Source organism: Geospiza fortis, unplaced genomic scaffold, assembly GCF_000277835.1.
Source record: "Geospiza fortis unplaced genomic scaffold, GeoFor_1.0 scaffold173, whole genome shotgun sequence".
NCBI lineage: Eukaryota > Metazoa > Chordata > Aves > Passeriformes > Thraupidae > Geospiza > Geospiza fortis.
In genome coordinates this window covers 1,042,673-1,063,609 of record NW_005054334.1, presented here as the reverse complement: position 1 = coordinate 1,063,609, position 20,937 = coordinate 1,042,673, and the positions used below count along the sequence as shown (strand labels likewise).

Genomic DNA, 20,937 nt, shown 5'->3' with positions numbered 1-20,937 from the left:
CCATTTGAAATAGTCAAGATGTAGAGTGCATGAACTAAGAGAAAAGGGCAAGCCAACAGAAACCGAGAACACGGGCAGATGCATCTGTTTTCCATGTCTGTAAAATACTGATACAGGATTGGATTGGATTACAGCAGACCTAAACTAAGGCAAAAACAAGAACAAGCAAATCTTGAAGAGATAGGGTGTCAAATAGTAGAGTCAAATAAGAAAAGGGTCTTCATTGGGAATAAAACCTAGAATTACCTGTATATATAATCAAGAAAACTAAACCCACAAACATGTTAACTAGAGTGTTTTACTAATAGAGAAAGGGCTTGGTGCCACAAACTTCACAAAAATTGTACATGTTGCATTACTAACATAATGTTATAACAGTTAGAAGTGTCCAGGGAGAAAGAATAAATATGAGGCTAGTGAGATGCAGAACTAGAACTACAGATGACCACTTCCACAGAAGGAATACAAAGAACAATTCTGAATATAAAGGCAGCAGTACTGAATACATAGTCCTATGGGTATGAATAGAATGCCTATACTTATTATTGGACCTCTCTATACTAGTCTCAGAAATTATGAAACTGAGTGCACAGAATTGACAGAGATGGAAAAGTAATGAGTCACAACAATGTGAGACTTCAGCTATCAAGAAACAAGTCAAATACCACAGGGGAACAGCAATTCAGAGGGAGGTAAAAACACCTTGACTTTGCCATAAGAAACATCCAGGTACAAAGTCAGATAGTGAGTGTGTACGATTAGATTTAATGTCCAAGGGACAAATGTGATATCAAAAAGTAAGGGTATGACACAAGCGTGAGAAAAGAGAATTAATCCATGCCCTAGCAGTAAAACTGTACAGATGCTATTTGAGAGACCACTGTTTTCCAGAATGCATATATACATTTCTGATTTGCTCCTGAACAAAGAATGTGAGAAATAAACTTGTAGAATTAAATGACAGATAGGACATTTAAGACAAACAGGGAAAAAAGTCTTTCCAATTTGGAAATCTGACATTTAAGAAGACCTTTATGTTGCATCCTACAAGTAATAAAAGGAAATGTAAAAAGGATAGAAATTAATTTTGAGGAGCAGATAGAGGAAAGAATGAAAAAAGTTCTTTGAGTTTTTCAGAAAATGGAACCCTACCAAACAATTGGTGGGCTGTATGGATCATCCAAATTTTAGGGAGGAAAAGAAGACAACAGAGACAGCATTGTGACTCTAGTAAATGTAATTGCTGAAAGTGGGGAACTTCTTTACCTCATTATAGTTTTTCCTGATCAGAATGACACAGAAAAGAACAAAAACAGTTATTAAGTCAGTGATGACTGGTATTTTAAAAAAATTATTAAGCTCCCAATTCCAGATGGCCACATCCACTGAACTGAATTTGGGAAGTGACTAAGCTGCCAAAAAAACTGTGCGATATCATTAGAAATAGTTACTGCTCCAAAGGACTGGTGTAAAACAAATACAAAATATGTGGTTAGAAAGCTGTAAGAGTAATGTAGAAAAATTTAGACAAGTAAGTCATAGACTTTAGGAATTATCTCAAATGGTAATTTAAAGAAGAATACAGAAGAATAAATAAATCAGCAGAAACCACAGCTCAGGGCATTTACCACATGATTTTTTTGCAAAGAAGAAGAAAAAATGTCCCATTCATTTCTTTATGATTCTTTTCCTTTAATTTCTTTGGGAATATTTTCATGAAGTGGTAGATAACAGGCAGTCAGAATGATGTAGCTAGTCAAAAAGCCTTAGGCAAGGTAACAGACAAGCTATAAAAGAAAGCATGGAGGGGCTAAAAGGTAAAGTTTTATTGTGTAGCAGAAGCTGACCTCAGATATAGATGTTAGAGATTTTAATTCTTGCAAACAATTAGCAGAGGGGATGTTTCAAGGATACTGCACCTGGCCATGTTGATAAATGGGTTGGTTGAGCCCAGGATAAGATGTTAATGACAAGTTTGCTTTCATGCCTTCAACATGAAACCCGGTGCCATGGCTACAATGTGGTTCTGTCCTTGCCTCTCTGACCTACCACCAGAAGACCTTGGGCTGGCCCTCACCCCTTCATCTCTCAGCCTTAAAAACCTGTTTTGCCTTTATTTCTGAGATGCCTTGGTTGACTGTAGGGAGAGACTGTAGAGGTGAATAGGAGATCCAATTCCTTTTCTTTGCCTGGTCTAATCAAGACATCTCACAGCATCAGAAGAGGTAATTTCCATCAACACCAAGGCAAGGTTTAGTTCCCAAGCTATGCAGGGCTAGAAGCCATGAATGAAAAATTCCCAAATTTTCCTTCCCTGTCCATTTGCAAGCCCCAGGTAAATAGTGCAAAAGATGGACTGGCAACTTCATCACATTTATGTTAGTCAGTTGAAACTAATTTCAATGTTTCCAACTATGAAACATTTCTTCACATTTCCAGTATCACTTAGCTCATTCTCCTGAGCTTTCAGAAGCCCTGAAGACCCTTTTATCATGATGTTCTGCATGTAAATAATCCAGCATGTACCAGCCTATCTGTCTCCAGCTTTCCTGGTTTTCATAAACAATTTTGTGCAATAGGCTTACTCAGACTTTTGTTAACTTTGGACCAGCCCTTTGTGCAGCAGCTCTGCATTGCTTAATCTGTTTATTAAAATATCTGTCAAAAAGACTAAACAGTGAGAGAGAAGAAAGAGCAGATGGCACCAAATTATTTGCATTAGTCAGGACCAGGGATGGCAGTGAAGAACATCTGACAGAGCTATGTATGTTCGGTCACCACAACAGCAAATGAAACTCCATATGGAAGACTGAAGGGTAAGCGAAGCTGGGGGTAGAGAGAGGGAGAGCATAAACAATGTGCAGAACTTTCAAGTGGCACCAGCCATTCCCTTGTGAAATACTTTGTCACATACAGGCTAATGAAAACCATTGCTCAGCCTATGGTTGTGTTGACAAGGGAAAAGCAGGAAATTAGGATGCAGGAAAAATGAACTGGCAATGTATACAGAGAACCCAGATATTGCTTCATCTGGAAAAATATAAGCAGACCCATCTCTGGCATCTGCAGGAGAAATTACAAAGCTGGGAAAGAGAAGTTGGTGATGAAAACAATTAGGAGCTTGGAAATATTCCCATGGAGGGACTGGAGGGATTCTAAAGTCTCTTGGCTTTAGAAATGAGGTAAATGAGAGAGCGGGCAGTGAAGGTTTGCAAAATAGAATGGCCTAGCATGGGCAGGTTGTGAGAACTAGTCTCAAAACTCAGAACAAAGCAACAGAGATAAGAAATGGGAAAGACAATGAGGCTGAAAGGTGAGCATGACTCAAAGGGTCTGGATGTAAATATCAAAACAAAATATCTGAAACTGTTGCAAAGATTTTGTGGAGCAGAGAATAAGCTTCATGTTTCAGGGCTGAAGCTGACCCATGCTTACTAGTAATCAAGAGGAGACCCCTTAGGGTACAGAGATGATTACTCCATAGACATTTCCATGGTTCATCCCTCCTTCCTTCGGAACATCTGGTGCTGGCAACTGTCCAAAATAGGAGATGGGACTAAGAGAATCCCTCAGGCCAGATACTTTGGTAATTCCTGATTGCCTAAAAACATTCTAAATTTTCATTTCATTGTTATTCCCTGTGAGCAAACAACTTCTATGCTCTTTTTGACTCACGTCTCCATTTTAGTCCCATGAGATTTTACCAGCCAGATGCTGCATGTGTGTGAGTGTATTTAAGGAACACTTCATGACTCTACAGTTCCTGTATTACCTCAGGGCTTCTCTTTAGGGACTCTGAATTAACTGGACTGGCTTTTTTCCCTCTAGCCTCCACAAGCTCAGCCTGTGTCAATGAAATCTCAGACTGGACCTCCACTTGGACAACTGTCACAACCACGGCCTCCTCCACAAGGTACAGTTCTCTGATTCCCATGTCAGTGGTGACTCTGAGTCCTATCAGTTTGCCTTCTAAATAAAAGGTATCAGGATAAAGGTTTTGCTCATTTTCCAATTCACTGCCAAGCAGGCAGCAAATTCAGTGTACTATTAAAGCAATCACTGTCATATTCCACAGAAGCTCAGAAAGTGGGATGAAAATGTGATATAGATCCAGTTGATACCACTGGTAGGACTTGGCTCAGGAAAACAAGGCCACTTGAACTGGCACTGGAGCAGGATTCTGGGCACAAGAGTATATTGTGTTTGCACAAAGCTGTGCAGTTAGAAGTGTTAAGAATTGATAAGAAGATGCTAGTGTTGTCAGGGTTGGAACAGACATCAATGTTGCAATGCCAGGATCCTTGATCCATCTGTCCAGGAGCTCCCATGTCAGCAAGAGCACACCTCCAGCTCCTCCTGACAGCAGAAGCAGTTCTAACTTATGTGGCTTGGTCAGAACAAGAGGTTTGGCTTGTTGTCCTGATGTACACTGAGGTGATGGAGCACAGGGCTGCCCCATGGGTAGCCAGATCACACCAACCACTCAATTCACATAACTCATTAGACCCTCATTTTTGCCCCCTTCCCTTCCTTTCTCCATTTCAACCTTCTACCAAATTAACACCCTCTTCTAATTATCTTTTCCTCATTGGTCATCGTTTTGCTGCATCCAAAATTGAGCATTTCTATGTAATCTTGGCTTTCCATACTATTACTGATATGAGCTGCTGGCCTTGCAGGATACTATTCTCCATCTGTCTCCAGTACTCCTTTTCAATTCTTTTAAAACTTTTTCTCACATAACTCCCCTGACCACCTGTGAAATCCAGCCAGACTTCACAGCACTATCTGCAACTTTTGTCAGGTTCTCACAGTATTATCTGCTTTGTCCAGCAATTTCTCATGTCATGTCCAATTGTTTTCCACCTCCTCTTCAGTTCTGAGAGTCTGCTACCAAAGCAACTGAAGGCACCGGGTGATGGTTCTGGAACAGAGGTATGGATAGGGATAGGATGGAATGTCTCCCATCAAACTGCTGGGCCCGTGAAGGGACTGCTGACTCAAACCAGCAGGCTCAGCTTACATTTCCCACACAGTTGCTTCTCCAGTGACTCTTCCTTACCCAAGCACAAGTTCTCACCAAGGATAAGAAACACCAGATACATGAAGAGTAAAGCAGGTTGAAATTACTCCCTTTGGGGAGAGTGGAGAAATTTCTTTAGTGCTGAAGAAGGTAGAGAAATGGACAACTCTAGAGAGAAGGGAATCACACCAATTTTAGGCCTGTAAGAGAGTATTTGCCATATTCTTCTCCATGAAGCTACTCCAAAGAGTCTCTCCTCTTAGCAAAACTCATCCTTCCATAGAGATGTTCCATGCTTGTTGCCCATCACATGCACTTCCTCACGTTTATGTCTACATGTCCCTTTCAGGTGGACCACGCCAGCCACAAGGATCTCAGCCCCCCCGAACAAACGCACCCCCACAGCAGCGGCTGTCTCCTCAAGGACAGCAGCCCCAGAGTCCCCAGTCCACTTCCCCTCAGCAGCAAAGGTCACCTGGATCTCCACAGCAAATCCGGTCAGCAACTGGCTCCTCTCCAGTCCAGGCCTCCAAGGCAGGCACGTTCCCTCCACAGCAGCCTCGGCCTCCTGCCCAAGGCCGGGCTCCCAGCCAGCCGAGCCCCACGGAAATGTCCAAGCAGCAAACCACCCCACATCCACACCTGAAGTAAGTCTCTGACAGACTCCTAGTATCTGTAGATATTAGAATAAGGCTGTCCAAAAAGTATCCTGAGATGACATGGAGAATGTATCACCTGTTGTCAAGCAGGAGTTCCCAGGGACAAAGGCCTGCACAACTGTGAGTGACTTCAGAGGTAAAGGTGTATCCCTTGGCATAACAGCACACCAGTCACCTGTTGTCAGGAAGAACAGGTTGTATTTGACATAATAAAGATTTCACATTCTTCCTCTTGTTCATGTGCTCAGTGTTCATCATGCGCTCTACCCCGGCCATATCAACAGAGCAACCACCTTACCAGCAGGGTGCAAAATGCTCACATTCTGCAAACAACACAACATTGGCCAGAAAGCTCACCAGGGGTTATTCCTTCACTATTTCCTAAGTGCAGGAGCCACAAAGGCTCTTTTTCCATTTGGTAACAAAAAGGCAGGGAAGACAGGGGGAAGTGGCCCTATTCAAGTATATAAAATTCCAGATGGTCACTGTATGTGGAAGCACTCTTCTGGAGCAGAGCACACTGCTGAACTGTTGTGGCTCTTTGGAAGCAGCTTTTGCTGTCACCCTGTGTGGAGAATATCTAGCTGGCACCATGGCAGGAAAACTGACCAAAAAAAGGTCTGATGCTGACAAGAAGTTAACACAAGCAAATTGGTATGAACAGGCCAGAATAAAACATAGGCTAGGAATAAGAAGACAATTTCTAAGAAGCAGAGGAGTGATGTTCTAGAACAGGCTTTCAGTGGTCATGTTTACACAAGCAAGGCAAACTAAAAGAGGTGTACTTAAGGATCAAAATGTTGGTGCTAAGGATGCAGTCACCACACTATACATATTTCAGATTCTTTTTCCAGTCTAGTTTTGTGCTGGATACCTATTACCGATCAGAAGAAACTAAGCATGGCAGCAGGGAAAACTGGGACATTTACTTCAAAAGCTCATCCTGATCTGAACTTGATCACTAGCAGATACACAGCCAGCAGGAGCAGTGTGGTCAACCCAAAGACCTGCATTAGAGAGTTGACAGTCAGAGCAGACAGTCTGGGGAGGGCAGGAAACAGCACACATTGCAGGGGATCTGGATACCAACTTACCCAGCCTCTTGGGCTCTCACAGCTGAAAGGCCAAGACCATCATTCCTGGTAAGGCTGATGAAAGACAGGTGACCCCTAATATTAATCTCTTCTTCTGTATTAGTAGTGAAATTACTTCAGGGTGTCTCACAACAGCCTCACCAAATAGCAACTGCATACTTCTAGTCAGATGTTTTCATCAACACCTACCAGTATGGACTGAGCCACTTGCCTATGCCTCATTCTGTCCCACCTCCCCCATTCCTGGATGTCTTAGCACATGGATATTTTCCATGCCAACCTATCCTTTTATCCTAGCACTTGTTTGTGTGATGGAACACAAAGCATGAGTGACCAGCTTTGAATTCCCACCTTCTCCTGCTGAGACTGAACTCTGTTTTCCCTTTCAGCAAATCGCAGTCCCTGACAAACAACTTCAGCATACCTGAGTCATCTCAGCGAGGAAATGCCACTGAAGATGAAGCAAAAGCTGAGACCATCCGCAACCTGAGGAAATCATTTGCTAGCCTGTTTTCTGATTAACAGTCCTGCAGCTGGATCTGTGCTTTTGTCAGCCCTCACTCTACATTATGTCATACCTGATGTCATCCTGGAATACACTCAGTGGACCCAGCGATTTACAACAAACACCTGGGTAAAGGGAATTTAGAGAACTATAGTTGTTTTAATACAAAGAAAATATTCAAATAATGATCTCAAAAGTGACTGTATAAAAGTGTCAGTATTTCATTGGGTTTTGTGCATAATCAGAATCATATCTGTTCAAATGACTGAGTTGTAAAGCAAATTTTACTCTTGCTAACCCCTGTGGAGTCAACACAGTTATGACAGTGCAAACTATGTTTTATTTTAATTTGTATATAGTCAATACAATTGTTAACTTCCAATTACTGAATTCTTGTTAAGATCAAGCTAAAAAAAATTAGGCTTCTTTCACAAACACCCATGCAAAGGCAGAGTCAAGAATAAGTATCCATTGACCGACAAAGTGAGCATGCTTGAGCATCCAGTGAACTGTGGAATTTCATTATAGCAATTTCATAAAAGGTCACTTTTCAGAGCAAAACTACGTTCAAGATAAAAACGGTACGAGGCATCAGTAAGCACCAAAGATCACACAAGCAGGTCAGCCAGATGGTCTGCTGCTTTATTCCAGATCATTCTGCTCATAGCAGATAAAACATCTCTGTTTCATGCCTTGCATTTATGTCCCCTGCGTGTGACTCCCAAGGTCTGAGAGAAAAATGTCATGTTCTAACCCTGTAGCCTTAGTTCAAAAATAACCTAAGAAATGGGTCTTCCACACAAAAAAACAACTTCTTCCCCTGCCCCTGAAAACACCAGAGTTCACACTCACAGTTCACACAAATTCCAGACAAAACCCAGCAAAACTCCAAGCACTTTAGTGACTTGGTCACATCTGGCTGTGTATGTCCCTCAGGAACATGCTTAATTAATAGCAGATCTGATGAAGTGCACATAGTTGTGTGCTGAGTGTTCCATAATACTGAACGGACAGAGAGATGGAGTGAAATCCTGTCTCCCGCCTTGAATTCCCACTGACTTTGCTGGGGTGAATGCAAAATGAATGCAAGGTGACAAACTTGCAATAGAACTGGAAAATTATATTTCACAAATAAGATGACCTGGATCCTTCCTGAGACACCAAGCCACAGGAGGGCACATATGGGATTGTCCCAAGCAGTAACAATCAGTATTAGTTCTCCCTGACCATTCCCAAGAATTATTCTTCCAGAGAAGACAGAGATGGATCTTTGCTGATGTGCTTTTCCTCTAATCCTGCAACACTGAAAGAAGCTGTGTGTGTCTCTGCACATACAGTGGAACTGGGACATGACAAACGCCACACAAGCTGTGTTCATGTTTGAAAAAACTCATCCTAGGTAAATCCATGTATTTATAGCTATTTATACCGGCTGAGATCCTACCCCTTGCACCCTGGGAGGTCTGTTTGGAACACACCTAATGCAGGTGCCAGCCCTCATCCCACCTCCTCGACATGCAGCTTTGAGGCCAGACTTGGCTTTGTGCTTCCCTCGGCAACTTCACCATGATGATACTTAAGAATGCCCAGGGATGTCAGTAAGTCAAGAAAATGTTTGAGCCAATGGCCCAGATCTTTGCTGTCACATAAACAAGGAGATCCCCAAAGCAGCAAAAGCAACAGCTGCATTAGCCATCTTGGATCTTATGATTCACTGGTGGGAATAAAGCCAAACAAGGAAATCCTTCCTGCATAGCACCTGTAATGAACATCTAAATCCAATGAAGTCATCTGGACCTTGTATGACCTACCCCTGAGCAGGCCTTTGCACATATAATGGCAAGTAAGAGCACAGCTTTTTCAGATTGGAAGTCCCTCAAGAGACTCATCTGGATCAATGATTTATACCTCAAGTTCAGTATTACAGAACCACCTTATTCTCTGATGGTTTGTCTTCTGTTTTGCTTTCCTCATCTCTGTGCTGTCCTTCAGGGTTTGAGAAGCAGTTTACCATGTAGCATCATAAATATATGTCATCATCTGAGAAAAAAAGCCCCAGTCCCTGCTGTGTTGTCTCCAGGAGCAATAAAAGAGTGAGAAATGGCCTTGAGCAAGCAGTGTCCCACTGGCAAGAGAAGCAGATTAACAGGCTTCACTATATGGAGAAATGGATTTCCTTCTGTAACGCTTCCTTCAACATGGTTTATGCCTTTCCCTTCTGAATGGTCACCAGAGATGCAGAGACAGAAATGAAAGTTTACTGAAGAATCCTCAATTGCTTTATCCACTGAAATTCCATTATTCCCTCACCAATAGACCATATACAAAAAAGGAATGGTGACTAGTATGACATGGTCCCATAAATCAACAGCAGTTCATCGCTGAAAGTGCAACAGCTGGGTCATTTGCTGAGGCTGCATTTGAACACAGCAGGGCTGTCCTCTGACAGACCACAGGAATAGGACAGCACTGCCAGCTTTCATACCCAGTAGTGACTCAGTCTCTTCATTTGCCTACAGCTCCCAGCTGCCACTTTTCAAGGGACAAGCAAACAGAATTGCATGTCACTGCGTAGCTTTAAGTTGTAACATCAAGTACACCCAACAGGCACTCTCAGTTTAATTTAGTTAGTCCATGGTTCCTGAAATAGCACCTTCAGTTCTATTCACAGAAGTGCTTTAAAGCAGTGAGTTGATTTCTGAAGTTAGAATGATGAAAATCTGTTGTGTCCTGTAACTGTCCCAACAGTACACTTCCCATCTTACAGCTATGATGCTCACATACTAGATGTGCTAGCAGGAGATTCAGAAATGCATCATCCCATCTTCAAATTATCACCTTTGATGCTGGCTTTCTACTCCAAAATCCCTACCCTCTAGAAAAAGAGAAGAGGGAATACAGGGGGTATTCTTCTTTTATATGAATGGGAAACAAAGGTACACCCAAGAGGCATTTAGGTACCTAAATATAACAGTAAGGGCAGTAAGAAAACAGAAAAACTGGTAAAGAGAAGCTACATTTAAATCACAAGGCACACAAGTCCCACAGCACACCTTGAGATCTTTCTCACACAGATGTGAACAGTGAACACCTGGTCAAAACTTCTTTTGTCCTATTTGGTTTAAGTTTCTTCACATGGAAGCCAGGAAACATGAGTAGGTTTGTGTGTTTGAGTCCAACCCAGGAAGTAGCTGGGACACAGCTACAACACCCAACCATATCCACCACCTGGAAAATTAGTTTACATTTTGCTGTTTAGCTACAAACTGAAGAACACCTTGACTTTCTTGTCATAGCTAGGTGGAGCATTTCAAGAGGAATGGAACACACATTCCCAGGCAAGCTAAGGTCCAGCAGAACAGCAGTCCTGCTTACAAAATACCACTTGTAAACGCAGTGGTATTTTACAATCTTCCACTAATCACAAGCAGGTATGTAAGACATTGTGTATGGCTCACAGACCTTGTGTATGGCTCAGTTGCTTCATCTGGTTGGTCTGAAGTTTCATGATTAAGATAAAACAATACATAGAAAAGCCAAGGGTAACAGTTCCTTATTTCCAAGTGATTAGTAGCAACCTTTACAGTACTAGATACTAATGAATAGTACAGGTAAGGAATGCTCATCTTAAGGCATTTCATTCTTTTGTGATTTCTCTTTTATCATTTGCAACAGCAATGATATACACACTTAATTTAGGAGCTGGAAAATAAAAAAAGCAAGCAGCTAGTTTTCAAGTATTTCCTCTGTTTTGTCTTCTAAGTTTATACTGTTGGTCCTGAGATACTTTATACTTTATACCCTGTTTTATGAATAACAGGAACTCCTCTTTAAGGAACTTTACAGTTCCAGCTAAGTCAGGTTTCTTAATCTTTGATTCACAACACCTTTACTGCAATGTGAGGGACAACAAAAAACGGGAAGGAGTATCTTCAGGTCACTTACTGGTGTATGTGTAAAAGAGCTGAGTTCATTACTTCAAAACCAAACATTTCAATGACAAAATCCAGGATAAACTGAACTTCTGGCATCAGCCTGCAGAAGTATAACTTCATGGCTGTCTTCATGGCTAAGAGGGCCCAACTCCAGAGCAGCACGTGGCTTGCCAGCAGGGCAAACCATGCGACTGCCATCAAGGCACTGGCAATGTGAGCACCACTGGCACCACAAAATTAACTTCTCACATGCATTATGTGAGCATTGTTCCCAGAAATAGCTTGGAAAAAAAGGAAAAAAGTAAGTTATGAATTATTTTATCAGTTAAAGCTCTGTAACCTTATCTGAATATTATTTATGCATTGCTGAAGCACTGAAGCATTGCTGAAGCATCACAAGGACAAAATGGTGCAAGACCAATACAGTGTAGATTTACCTTTTTCTTCTTATAGTCAGTGGAATATAAAAAATTGCTGCAAACTAAGAGATCTGACTATACATTTCACTGATGAAAATGCTTTTGGAACATGGCAATTCAATCACTGAAGGCAAAAGTTAAAAGTTAAGGCTAATCTTGGTAGGGAAGGAAAACTCTCTGTGAAGAAGAAAAGGAAGAAAGAAGCAATACAACTTTTGACAGCAAAATAAAGTATTATATTTTACTTCCACCGGCAAAACTCCCTGACCTTACTAATGTCAGCTGATTTTATACAAAACGAGAAGATGAACCACTGAAATCTCACCTGAAAAAGCACATAAGAATTACTGATTAAATAGCTTGTATTTAATAGGAAATGTCACTCCATTTCCACAGCTGGAATTTCAAAAAAGTTTTAGAAAATAATATCAGTTGTCACAACAGCCATTAGTACCATTCACATTTATAGAAACACTGAGATCAATCATCTTAAAAATACATAAGAAATTAAAAGTTCTAGCAAAGTTCAGTCATTCCAGTCTTCCTTTAATTGAGCTCCAGCATCAGTTTGCAGGTCTCATCAGGAAACTTTAACAGTGGTCTTGTTAGCTGCTCATTAGTTAATAAGACAACACTTGAAAGGTGCTCATAACATGCTACGACACATTTCTTTTTGGCAAGTTATCATCTGATACTTAAGTAATGGAACTAAATGGAATTTACTAACATCAGAATATGTTCTGCTTCTTATGTTGTTGTGATCCTATTCCCACTGTAACCAGGTCAGCCTATTTAATCCTTTAAGTATGTCAGATAGGAAGAACAGAAGCATTTTTGCACCACTTTTAGTTCAAACACAGTAAATGCAGTCACATACTACAGATCCTTATTTGTAAAGTCAAGGACAAAGTCAAAAGTTTTGCTGCTTATTCTTTGTAAAATTGCTCTGCTTCTGCTTAGACTTCTGAGTTGCACTGTGGCATGACTTTACTCAATTGTTTGTAAAAGGAATTCATTTGTGTTCTAGTATTTCCATTGTAAAGAAAATCCCTTTGCTGTATTCTTTGTCCATTAAGTAACAATACAAAAACGCTTTTTACCTAATAAAATCTTAAAGGAAAAAGGAAACAACACCTTTAAAAATTTCCATGAACACACATCCACCGTAACAGCAGCAGTATCCTGTTCTATGTGGTAACTTTTTTGTTAATAAAGATTGTTAATTAGCTGGGTAGATTTCAAACAAAACTTTTCATCCTGGCAATGCAGTAAAACTCTTCAAATAAAACAGACAAATAGAGGGTTTGTATTTAAAGTGCTCTTTATCTGATGCAGTAAGGATTTGGCCATTATTCTGGTCTCTAAGTAGCACTTCACAGACAGTTAAGGGCAAGGAGGGGGGCAGCAGAACAAACTGCTCTAAGTCGTAGCTCTTTGAGGAACAGACCTTAAGTGCCAGGTGATACAGCACTACCAGAGCACAAAACAAACCCAGCCTCTGCGGTTGGGACATCACCATGCACACATGTTCTTGACACAATCTGAAGGCAGATGTTAGTGCCTGGGATTTGCAATCTCCTACAGTTAGAAAGCAAGCTCAGCAACTACAGAACTCCCTGCAGGAAAAAGCAGCAATCAAATGAATGCACGGCGAATGTCCATGGGACGGCCCCGGCTGGGTCGAGGTGGAAACCTGTCACTGGGACCAACTCGTCCTGGAAGTGTAGGGTTTGCTCCAGGCAGGGAGCCAATGGGGTCAAAATGTGGTCTGAATGGAGGAAACTGACCTGGTGCTTCTCCCTGGCCAGGAATGAGTGAGTTAATTGGGTCTCCAACATATGGAAGTGTTGGTCTCTCATCATATTCTCCCCCAATGATCATTGGGGGATAGATTGGATTTGATGGGAATGGGTTGGGTGGAAAGGGATTAGGATAGAATGGGTTGGGATGAAAAGGGATTGGATGAGGTATAGGAGGCAGAAGCATCATGTGCCTCCATCTCAGGGCTTCCTTCTTCTGTTTCAACTTTTTCTTGTATAGCTGCAGACAGAAAATAAAAAACATTTTAAAGCTCTCTAAGTGCTCCAGCTTCAGCAGCTGCATTCAGTTTTACAGCACTTCTCAAAAACGTGCTCCTCACTAGTCTGAAAACTCAGACCAGCAATTCCCCTGCCCACCAAAGACCAGGCACTGCACCCCTGAAGATCTTTAACCCTCATGGAGCATGCAGTACAACTTGCTGATGTTCCTTTCCACTAGTCTGACCAACATGCACTCATAGAATACCACACTTCTAAGCTAAACTTTAACTCAAAGTTACTGCCTCCCAAAGTCTATACTTAATTCTCAAACTAAGATTGATCTCAGAGAGATTATATTAAAAAGCCACCTACTTCTTTCCAATCTGTGTCACGAGGTCTTGCAATAGGATCTACAAAGAGAAGGAAAGCATTAAGAAAAGCAACAGATCTTGTGCCACAGATACCTGAAGTTTGTCAGAATTCAAAGAATAATCAAGATATGAAAAACACTTTTGGTCAATACATCTTTTTCTAAAGCTAATGTATCTTAAAAAATATAAAGCTCCAGGTCCATTTGATAGGTAATGTACTTGCACACCATTCCATGTAAAGCATGATCTTGAAATGTTATTAAATATGGAAATCCCAGAAACATCATCTCTGCCTTCGCCTTCTGACAGCACTTCCCCTGATTACCTTTGTTTCTTAACTCTCTTGTGAGAAACTGAAGCAGGAATATATCTTCCCACCATTTCCTAATATCTGCAGTAGCCAATACACCAAGGTAGCAAAGGAAGATGAAAACAAGGAAAGCCTCCACCACACAATGGGATGAACAATGTGGAGCATCAGTAATGGCTGAGAAGATTGCCAACCACTTTCCTCGGTAGAAAACTCTGCATCCCCCTGAATCACACACTGACCAACTATACTGATTAGTATCACAAACAACTGCATTTACTCACAGTGTTTCAATATCATTATTGGTTGCCTGAGGAGCCTCTTATCAAAACTGTCAGAACTAACCCCTCTGTTAACATGAGAACATAATTAGGAAAAGATGTGCCTAAGATTACCTCGGAAATCCCGCAGATACATAAACCTCCAGAGAAGCTGGTCATTGGAAGCTGTGTAGAGATCACGGCAAACAGCGGAGAGAGAGATGAGGGAACGGACATCCAGAAGTCTGAAAATCCGAAGCTTGAGCTCAAGAGGAAGGACCACTAACCCAAACACATCTGGCAAGTTCAAAGCTACAGAAAAGAGAAAGAAAGTTCAGAAAAAATACAGTAAATTTGACATCACTATCTCTTAGATAGTTCTTCTATCTCCAAAGACCCTAAAAGAAAGAAAGAACATTATAATCTTTCCTTTACAATCTCTCCCTTTAATGCCTGAGTTACACCACTTTTCTGAGCAACTACTGTGATGTGACTCCTTGCAAAACAGATCTCTTGCAACTCTAACTACACTTAAGAGGTGCACAAGATAGGGCAAATGACACTATATACTGAGCACTACGCCTAAGAAAAATTGCACACCTAATTATGCTTATAGGCTGCAGAGCTAAGGAATAAGTAAAGGGAAAAAAGACCTGCCTAATTTCATGACCCTGCAAAAAACACAAATATAGAGCACATGCTTCACATAAAATCTTCATGCACTGAAGTCTAGAGGGAATTCCATTGTCTTCAGAATACAAAGCTGAGACCGTTTATGGCAGTAAGTATGCAGAGAAAGCCTGGCTTCCTACTGCCTCACAAACACCAGCCTGAGTTACTTCCTACCATCTTTTCCAAGCCCTCAATGACCATTCCTAGTAAGATCATTCCTGAAGTCCGACTTCCAAACATGATGCTAAATAAATGTTTCTGTTTTGACAAAGAAATAGATTAAAACTACAGAACTACTGCTACAAAATTGTTCTGGTAGGATTTCCTCATCATTATGCATGGAAAACAGCCACTCCATTTCCATCTCTGAAGTGAGAGTAGAGCAATCAAAATTTAAACCAGAATTATAGTAACATCTTCTGAGTTACAAAGATTAATGTGATTCCTTTTGCATGTATATTTTACTTTATGCTTACTTTTTATATGCCTATCACTGAACAACTGTTTCTAACACTTTTCCTTCAAGGCTTTAGATTGACTCCCTTCCTTCCATCCTCAAAAATTAAGTACCATCTTTAATTGTAAATATTTTCTCTCACCTTGTCGGGCAGCAGCTAGGAGAGAGTAAACCAGCTGGTCTTTAAAGAGACGGGACAATTTCTGAAGGTCTTTGTAAACACCTGCAACCTTCTCTATCAAAGAAGAGAGGGAAAAAGCTTAACTTCAAGAGGTTATAATGCAACAATTATATAAGAATTACAGTTTTCTTATAGCACAGCTTTATTCTGCTTGTGATCATGATAGGAGCAGCTCTGCATCTAGAGTGTAATAATCCTGCAACAAGTCAGTCATTTAAGAGCTAGACCTAAGACCTCATAAATAACAGGCATATGGGCCAAATGATAAACCAAGCTTTACAAGGTTCTTTCCTTACATTGTTAATCCAAGAAATACAATTTGTTCTAACAACAAAATGTGAGTAAATGGCTACCCTCTGAAATCTTTTTACCATGAAGTTATGACTAACCTAAATGGTAACCACACTTTTATTCTTTTTTGCTATTCTATACCTATTTAGTTTTCTACTAAAGCATATTCTTACCCACTATGTCCCTTCTTTACTTTTCAGTTTACTACTATGAGATCATAGCTCAGGCATACCTGGGTCCTGAAAGCAAACAAAGGATGATGGCAATAGCTGGATTCTCTTCACACTTCTAATCTCTTCATTGATTTTTAATGTTGCTACAAATAAAAGAAAAAAAGACATTTCAAAATTCAAAACAAAGAGAGACAACAAAGACCACTTCATTACTTAAGTAATACATAGTCTGAAAGTTTTAAGTCTTGCAAAAAACATAAAAGAAGCCAAAACATTGTAGCTGAAGCAAATCTATTTCCTTCATGTCTGGCAATATGTACCAAAGTTCCTATGAAATGAGATAACAAACATATTTCTACAATATTGCAATGAAAAGGCCAGCTGAAACTCCTAAGGATTGATCTCTTACAACAAGAGGGAAAAAAACAGTCAACACAGAGACTGGAAAAGAATATTCAGCATCAGGAAGTGGCATCCTCTGCACCTCAGCAACCCAAGTAATAAAGGCGCAGTTCAAAACACACAAAAGCACACTTAAGTTTTCTCTTCCTAAACAATGGTGATACTTAGGAATGTGCATCCAGGATGAAGATTTGACTGACTTACCATTAATAGCAATAAGATCTCCCAGAGGCACACAAGTCAAACCAGCAGAACCTTCTCCACAAAGGGGATGTGTGTACTGTAGCTTATAAACACCATTCCCTCTCCATTTCTCTGGCATGGCGACTGCCTTGGCCTCTATCCCCTAAAAATGTAAAGGGATAACAAACACATTGTTATACTTTTGCAATGTACCAATGCTGAAGGGTGAGAAAAGGATCAGAAGTTAGGAAATGGCAGAATGATGCTTGCAATTCAACTCTTAGATCAGTTCTAATGACTCAGTGATTATGAATATATAAGATTATACACATTTTCCCCAAAACTAACAGCAAATCTAAGTGAAGTTCAGTAATTTTTGTCCTGATAGGAACAGACATTCAGTGAGCACTCACATCTCTTTCTTTGAGACACATACTTCATTCTATCATTATTCCTGCATTCTGACAACTCCTGCACATAATTATTTGCTGCTCAAAAAAAAACCTATTGCACCTTTTCTGTGAACTTACCGTATTTGACAGGGCTTTAAGAATGATAGTTTGAAGTTAATACGAAAACCTGACTCAACTAACAGGTTTGCCTTCAGTTTCACTATGAAACAGCTCAGATGGATTATCAGAGTGGGATACAATATAAACACAAGCACAAGTACGTTCTTTCTTTCCTCTTAAATCTGCACAGCATTCATTGTCTCTACCTCCAAGCCTGCTCACTGCCATAAACTTTATTCACAGTGGCAAATGTATTCTTTACATAGTATTTCAAATTACGGTGGTACAATGAACTTAGCAGATTTATTAAATTGGTAATAGTCAACCAGACACCCAAATGCGCTTAGTCAGCCTCACTGCAAGAAAAAAGATGAGAATTTAAACACCTGAGACCAAATATTTTTCTCCATGTTCAGCCATGTATTAGCAAACATAAAATGCAAATGAAAAGGGGAAAAGTGAATCCATACATTGTACAGATGTACTGCCATAGGTGCTTGAGTATGATACCTCTACAGATTAGTACAATCAAAGCCAAACTTGGCATTAAGTTGAATATGGAATTAGAGACACTTTTTTGGCAGACTTAGACCTCATTAAATACCATTTGACAGGATATCATTGAGATGATACCGACACTTAAGGCAGTATTTTGGGGAAGTGCCACAATCTAAGCACATTTTCACATGCTCTATAGTAAAAGGCAGAAACAGGAGGTTCAGGTGGTTCCCAGTGAGGCTGAGGACCAACAGAAACACAAGGACAGGCCTCTTCTTCTAAAAGCTGCTCCAGTCTTCAGCCTGAAAACTTTCTGGGAATTTTGAGAAGCTGATCCTTCAGCAGCCCCTACAGCAAACTGACATATAGAAAGGCAGAAGCAGATCCTCAGATGCACCTTGTATATTCCACAGCTTCCCCACACTGACCCAGAAACTTCTGTGTCTGCTGCACCTACCTACCTGAGGTACATAGCCTGTCTCCATCATGAGAAGATGAACCAGAACAATCAAGGCATCAGTGGCACTGGTACACTCAGCAGAAAGGTAGAGCACCTCTAAGGAATGGGGTGTTTCACCATCAGCAGCTTCACTGCACAGCATGGGTTCAGAGGGATAGGAACCTGTACCTTCTTCCAGGTCAGGATCTTCTGGGACTAATCCAGAAGGAAATTCTTGGCTGGATCCTGCCTTCAGGGGAAAGCAAAGCATATATTTGTTCAGAATATTACATCAACATTATGCTGCTTATTCCAGCCTGATTCCCCATATAAATTGTATGGATTCATTTTACCTCCATTTTCTAGCATTCCAGATGGAGACTGGGATTATATATGTAGCCCTTGTGGTTTTTAATCTTTATAATGCAAACCCTTCATGAAAGGGTCTGTCATTTTGTTGCATATACTAACTGAAGGCAAAGTGATTATAGTATATTAAACCTTCATCAAAAGGTTTTTGCAACATACACAGGAATAATTTAATCACTACAGTATCAATATTTATTTGAACTTAGCCAATATGCATGGCAAGTAACCCAAATGGTAACTTGGGCTGCCAACAAACACAACAGGCCTAAGCAGCAGGAGAGAAAAAAAAATTAACCAGTGGAGTGCACCTGCTGCCACTTGAGGAGCACTGTGGCTTCCTTTCTTATAAATCATGGCATGTCATTAATTAACTGACAAAACTACACACGGATGCATTATTAAATAAAAGTAGAATGAAAACTGTAAGCACATTTACCTAAGGTAAGGGTCAGGAAAGGGGGAAAAGATAAGAGCCTGTCTTCAACACTGCCTGTTGCATCTGCCCCAATCTAAACTTGGTTCCTCAAGAAGACGGCACTGAGGCAGGCAAGAAACATAATCCTTACTTCCTTAAGTGCATGTTCCAGCAAAAACATATACTCCTGTAAACCTGAAACATTCTGGGCTCTCTTCTGTGCCACAGTGATATACAATTTCCATTCAAATAACTGAGCATGTATCAGACAAGTATAAACAGCCAAATATTCCCAAGAAATTCACTCCTATATAATACAGCAACTGGCACAACAGGACACCTTCCTTTTTGCCTTGTGCTGTACAGAAAAAATCTCATGTACTTACCCTCTCACCACTCTCTTGAACCTGAGCCTTCTCATTGTCAGATTGCTCATTCTGCCCTTCTCTTGCACTGTTGGCCTGACTGCTGTTGGGGGTCAAGGTGGACGGCTCATGACCATTCTGAAGTGGGGCAGGAGTAGCAGGAGGAGGAGGTAGGCTGGGTTGTCCATCTGGCTCTTCTAGTAATAAGCATATCAAATCACCAGAAACAATCCCATATGAAGCTAAGGTCTTCTGATCCTCTGTGAGAGCATCTTTTCTGTTCAATGTTATTGAAAATGTGGTATCAGAACTGCAAAATAATTTTAAAAAGCAGTAAGGAAACATGGTTGGCTGCACTTGGATAGCCACACACTGGACATGGCAATTGGTGCTGTGGTTTAGGTGGCCTCATGGTGATTGGTCAAAGATGGGACTTGGTGCTCTTGTCCAACCTTCGTGATTCTATGATTCTACAACTAGAAATGCATACTGCATATTACAATAGTATTGTGCCACGGGGCTTAATCCATTATTAATTACCCATAGTTAAAGAAATATGGGTGAGGGGAAAAAGATTATATGAAATTATTAAAAGATTATATGAAATTATTTCCCCCATGTTTCTCACCAAGTACATTTTAAGTTGCTGCAGTTGCTTGGTAAATAAAATTTCATTTACAGAAATTGGTCATAAAACAGTTATGAAGGAAAGCAAGTAAGTGTCCTTCAAAAGAGAAGATATCACAGCTAGGAAAACAAGATCTAAATAAACTACTGCCTCGGATTATTTAAAAACAAATAGTGTTGAAGACTCAACCAACTTGCTTTCTCACCAAGCTAAACATTAATTTCAATGATTGGCAGGTGTCCTATAGAATGCTAGCTGCAAATGAGGATAATAAGATAAGACACTTCAAGCCAAAAAAATCCAGAAATGAAACTGGTTAGCAGAGAAGCAGCTACCCAGCAGCAGCTATAAAATACATCCACTGCGGCAAGGCAAGCAGTAACTTCAGATTCCTCCTGCCCACACTGCTGTGTGAATCACCAGTGAAACAGCAGCACGTCGGACCGAATTAAAGGTTTGTGACACAAACCCTTCAGCCAGCATCAGAAAACGCTCCCCTTATACAGGCGATTCATTTCCCTACGGAGGAGGCCGTGAGTTCTTCACAGATAAAATGTTTATGAAACTTCAACCGAGATTCTCCAGCAAGCCTGAGAGAAGTGTAAAACCGAGACCCTACAGCATTTTTTGTAACTTCAGCGCCGCGCAGAAATCTCAGTCAGCTCTGACCGCGCTGCAACCCGCACTTCGCAACTGAGCACTCCCGGGGTTTTGCTTTCCCGCTCCGCAGCGCCCAGCCGGGAAGCAGCCCGGGT

At 40.8% G+C, this 20,937-nt stretch overlaps 2 protein-coding genes across 6 annotated transcripts in view; one reads left to right on the top strand and one right to left on the bottom strand.

The window, feature by feature from the left end:
• Positions 1-12,763, top strand: part of SYN3 (synapsin III) — a 189,562-nt gene extending 176,799 nt beyond the window's left edge. For all 4 annotated transcript variants that reach the window (XM_005421799.2, XM_031057698.1, XM_031057697.1 and 1 more), the window contains 3 exons: positions 3,829-3,913; positions 5,373-5,670; positions 7,166-12,763. In XM_005421799.2, the coding sequence (XP_005421856.1) occupies positions 3,829-3,913; positions 5,373-5,670; positions 7,166-7,298 (516 nt within the window). In that variant the 3' untranslated portion in view covers positions 7,299-12,763. The remainder of the gene's footprint in view (positions 1-3,828; positions 3,914-5,372; positions 5,671-7,165) is intronic.
• Positions 11,849-20,924, bottom strand: FBXO7 (F-box protein 7). 2 transcript variants are annotated; one of them, XM_031057700.1, is made up of 9 exons: positions 20,802-20,924; positions 19,576-19,864; positions 18,428-18,655; positions 16,978-17,119; positions 16,431-16,514; positions 15,869-15,961; positions 14,733-14,909; positions 14,029-14,120; positions 11,849-13,675 (listed from the first exon to the last, which is right to left on the bottom strand). In XM_031057700.1, exons 1-9 carry the CDS (start codon positions 20,804-20,806, stop codon positions 13,271-13,273), a joined length of 1,515 nt encoding a protein of 504 aa, XP_030913560.1. In that variant the 5' UTR covers positions 20,807-20,924; the 3' UTR covers positions 11,849-13,270. The 2 variants fall into 2 exon arrangements, with proteins under 2 accessions (XP_030913560.1, XP_030913561.1); XM_031057701.1 differs by having other exon boundaries at positions 14,029-14,066.
• Between the last annotated feature and the right edge of the window lie 13 nt (positions 20,925-20,937).

Bases quoted from the DNA above. Each gene is read 5' to 3' on its own strand.
- FBXO7 (XM_031057700.1), bottom strand. The intron at 16,515-16,977 runs GTAAGTCAGTCA...TTTTATTTGTAG, and splicing joins AGATCTTATTGCTATTAATG to CAACATTAAAAATCAATGAA. The intron at 14,910-15,868 runs GTGAGAGAAAAT...TCTTTTCTGTAG, and splicing joins CCTAGCTGCTGCCCGACAAG to CTTTGAACTTGCCAGATGTG.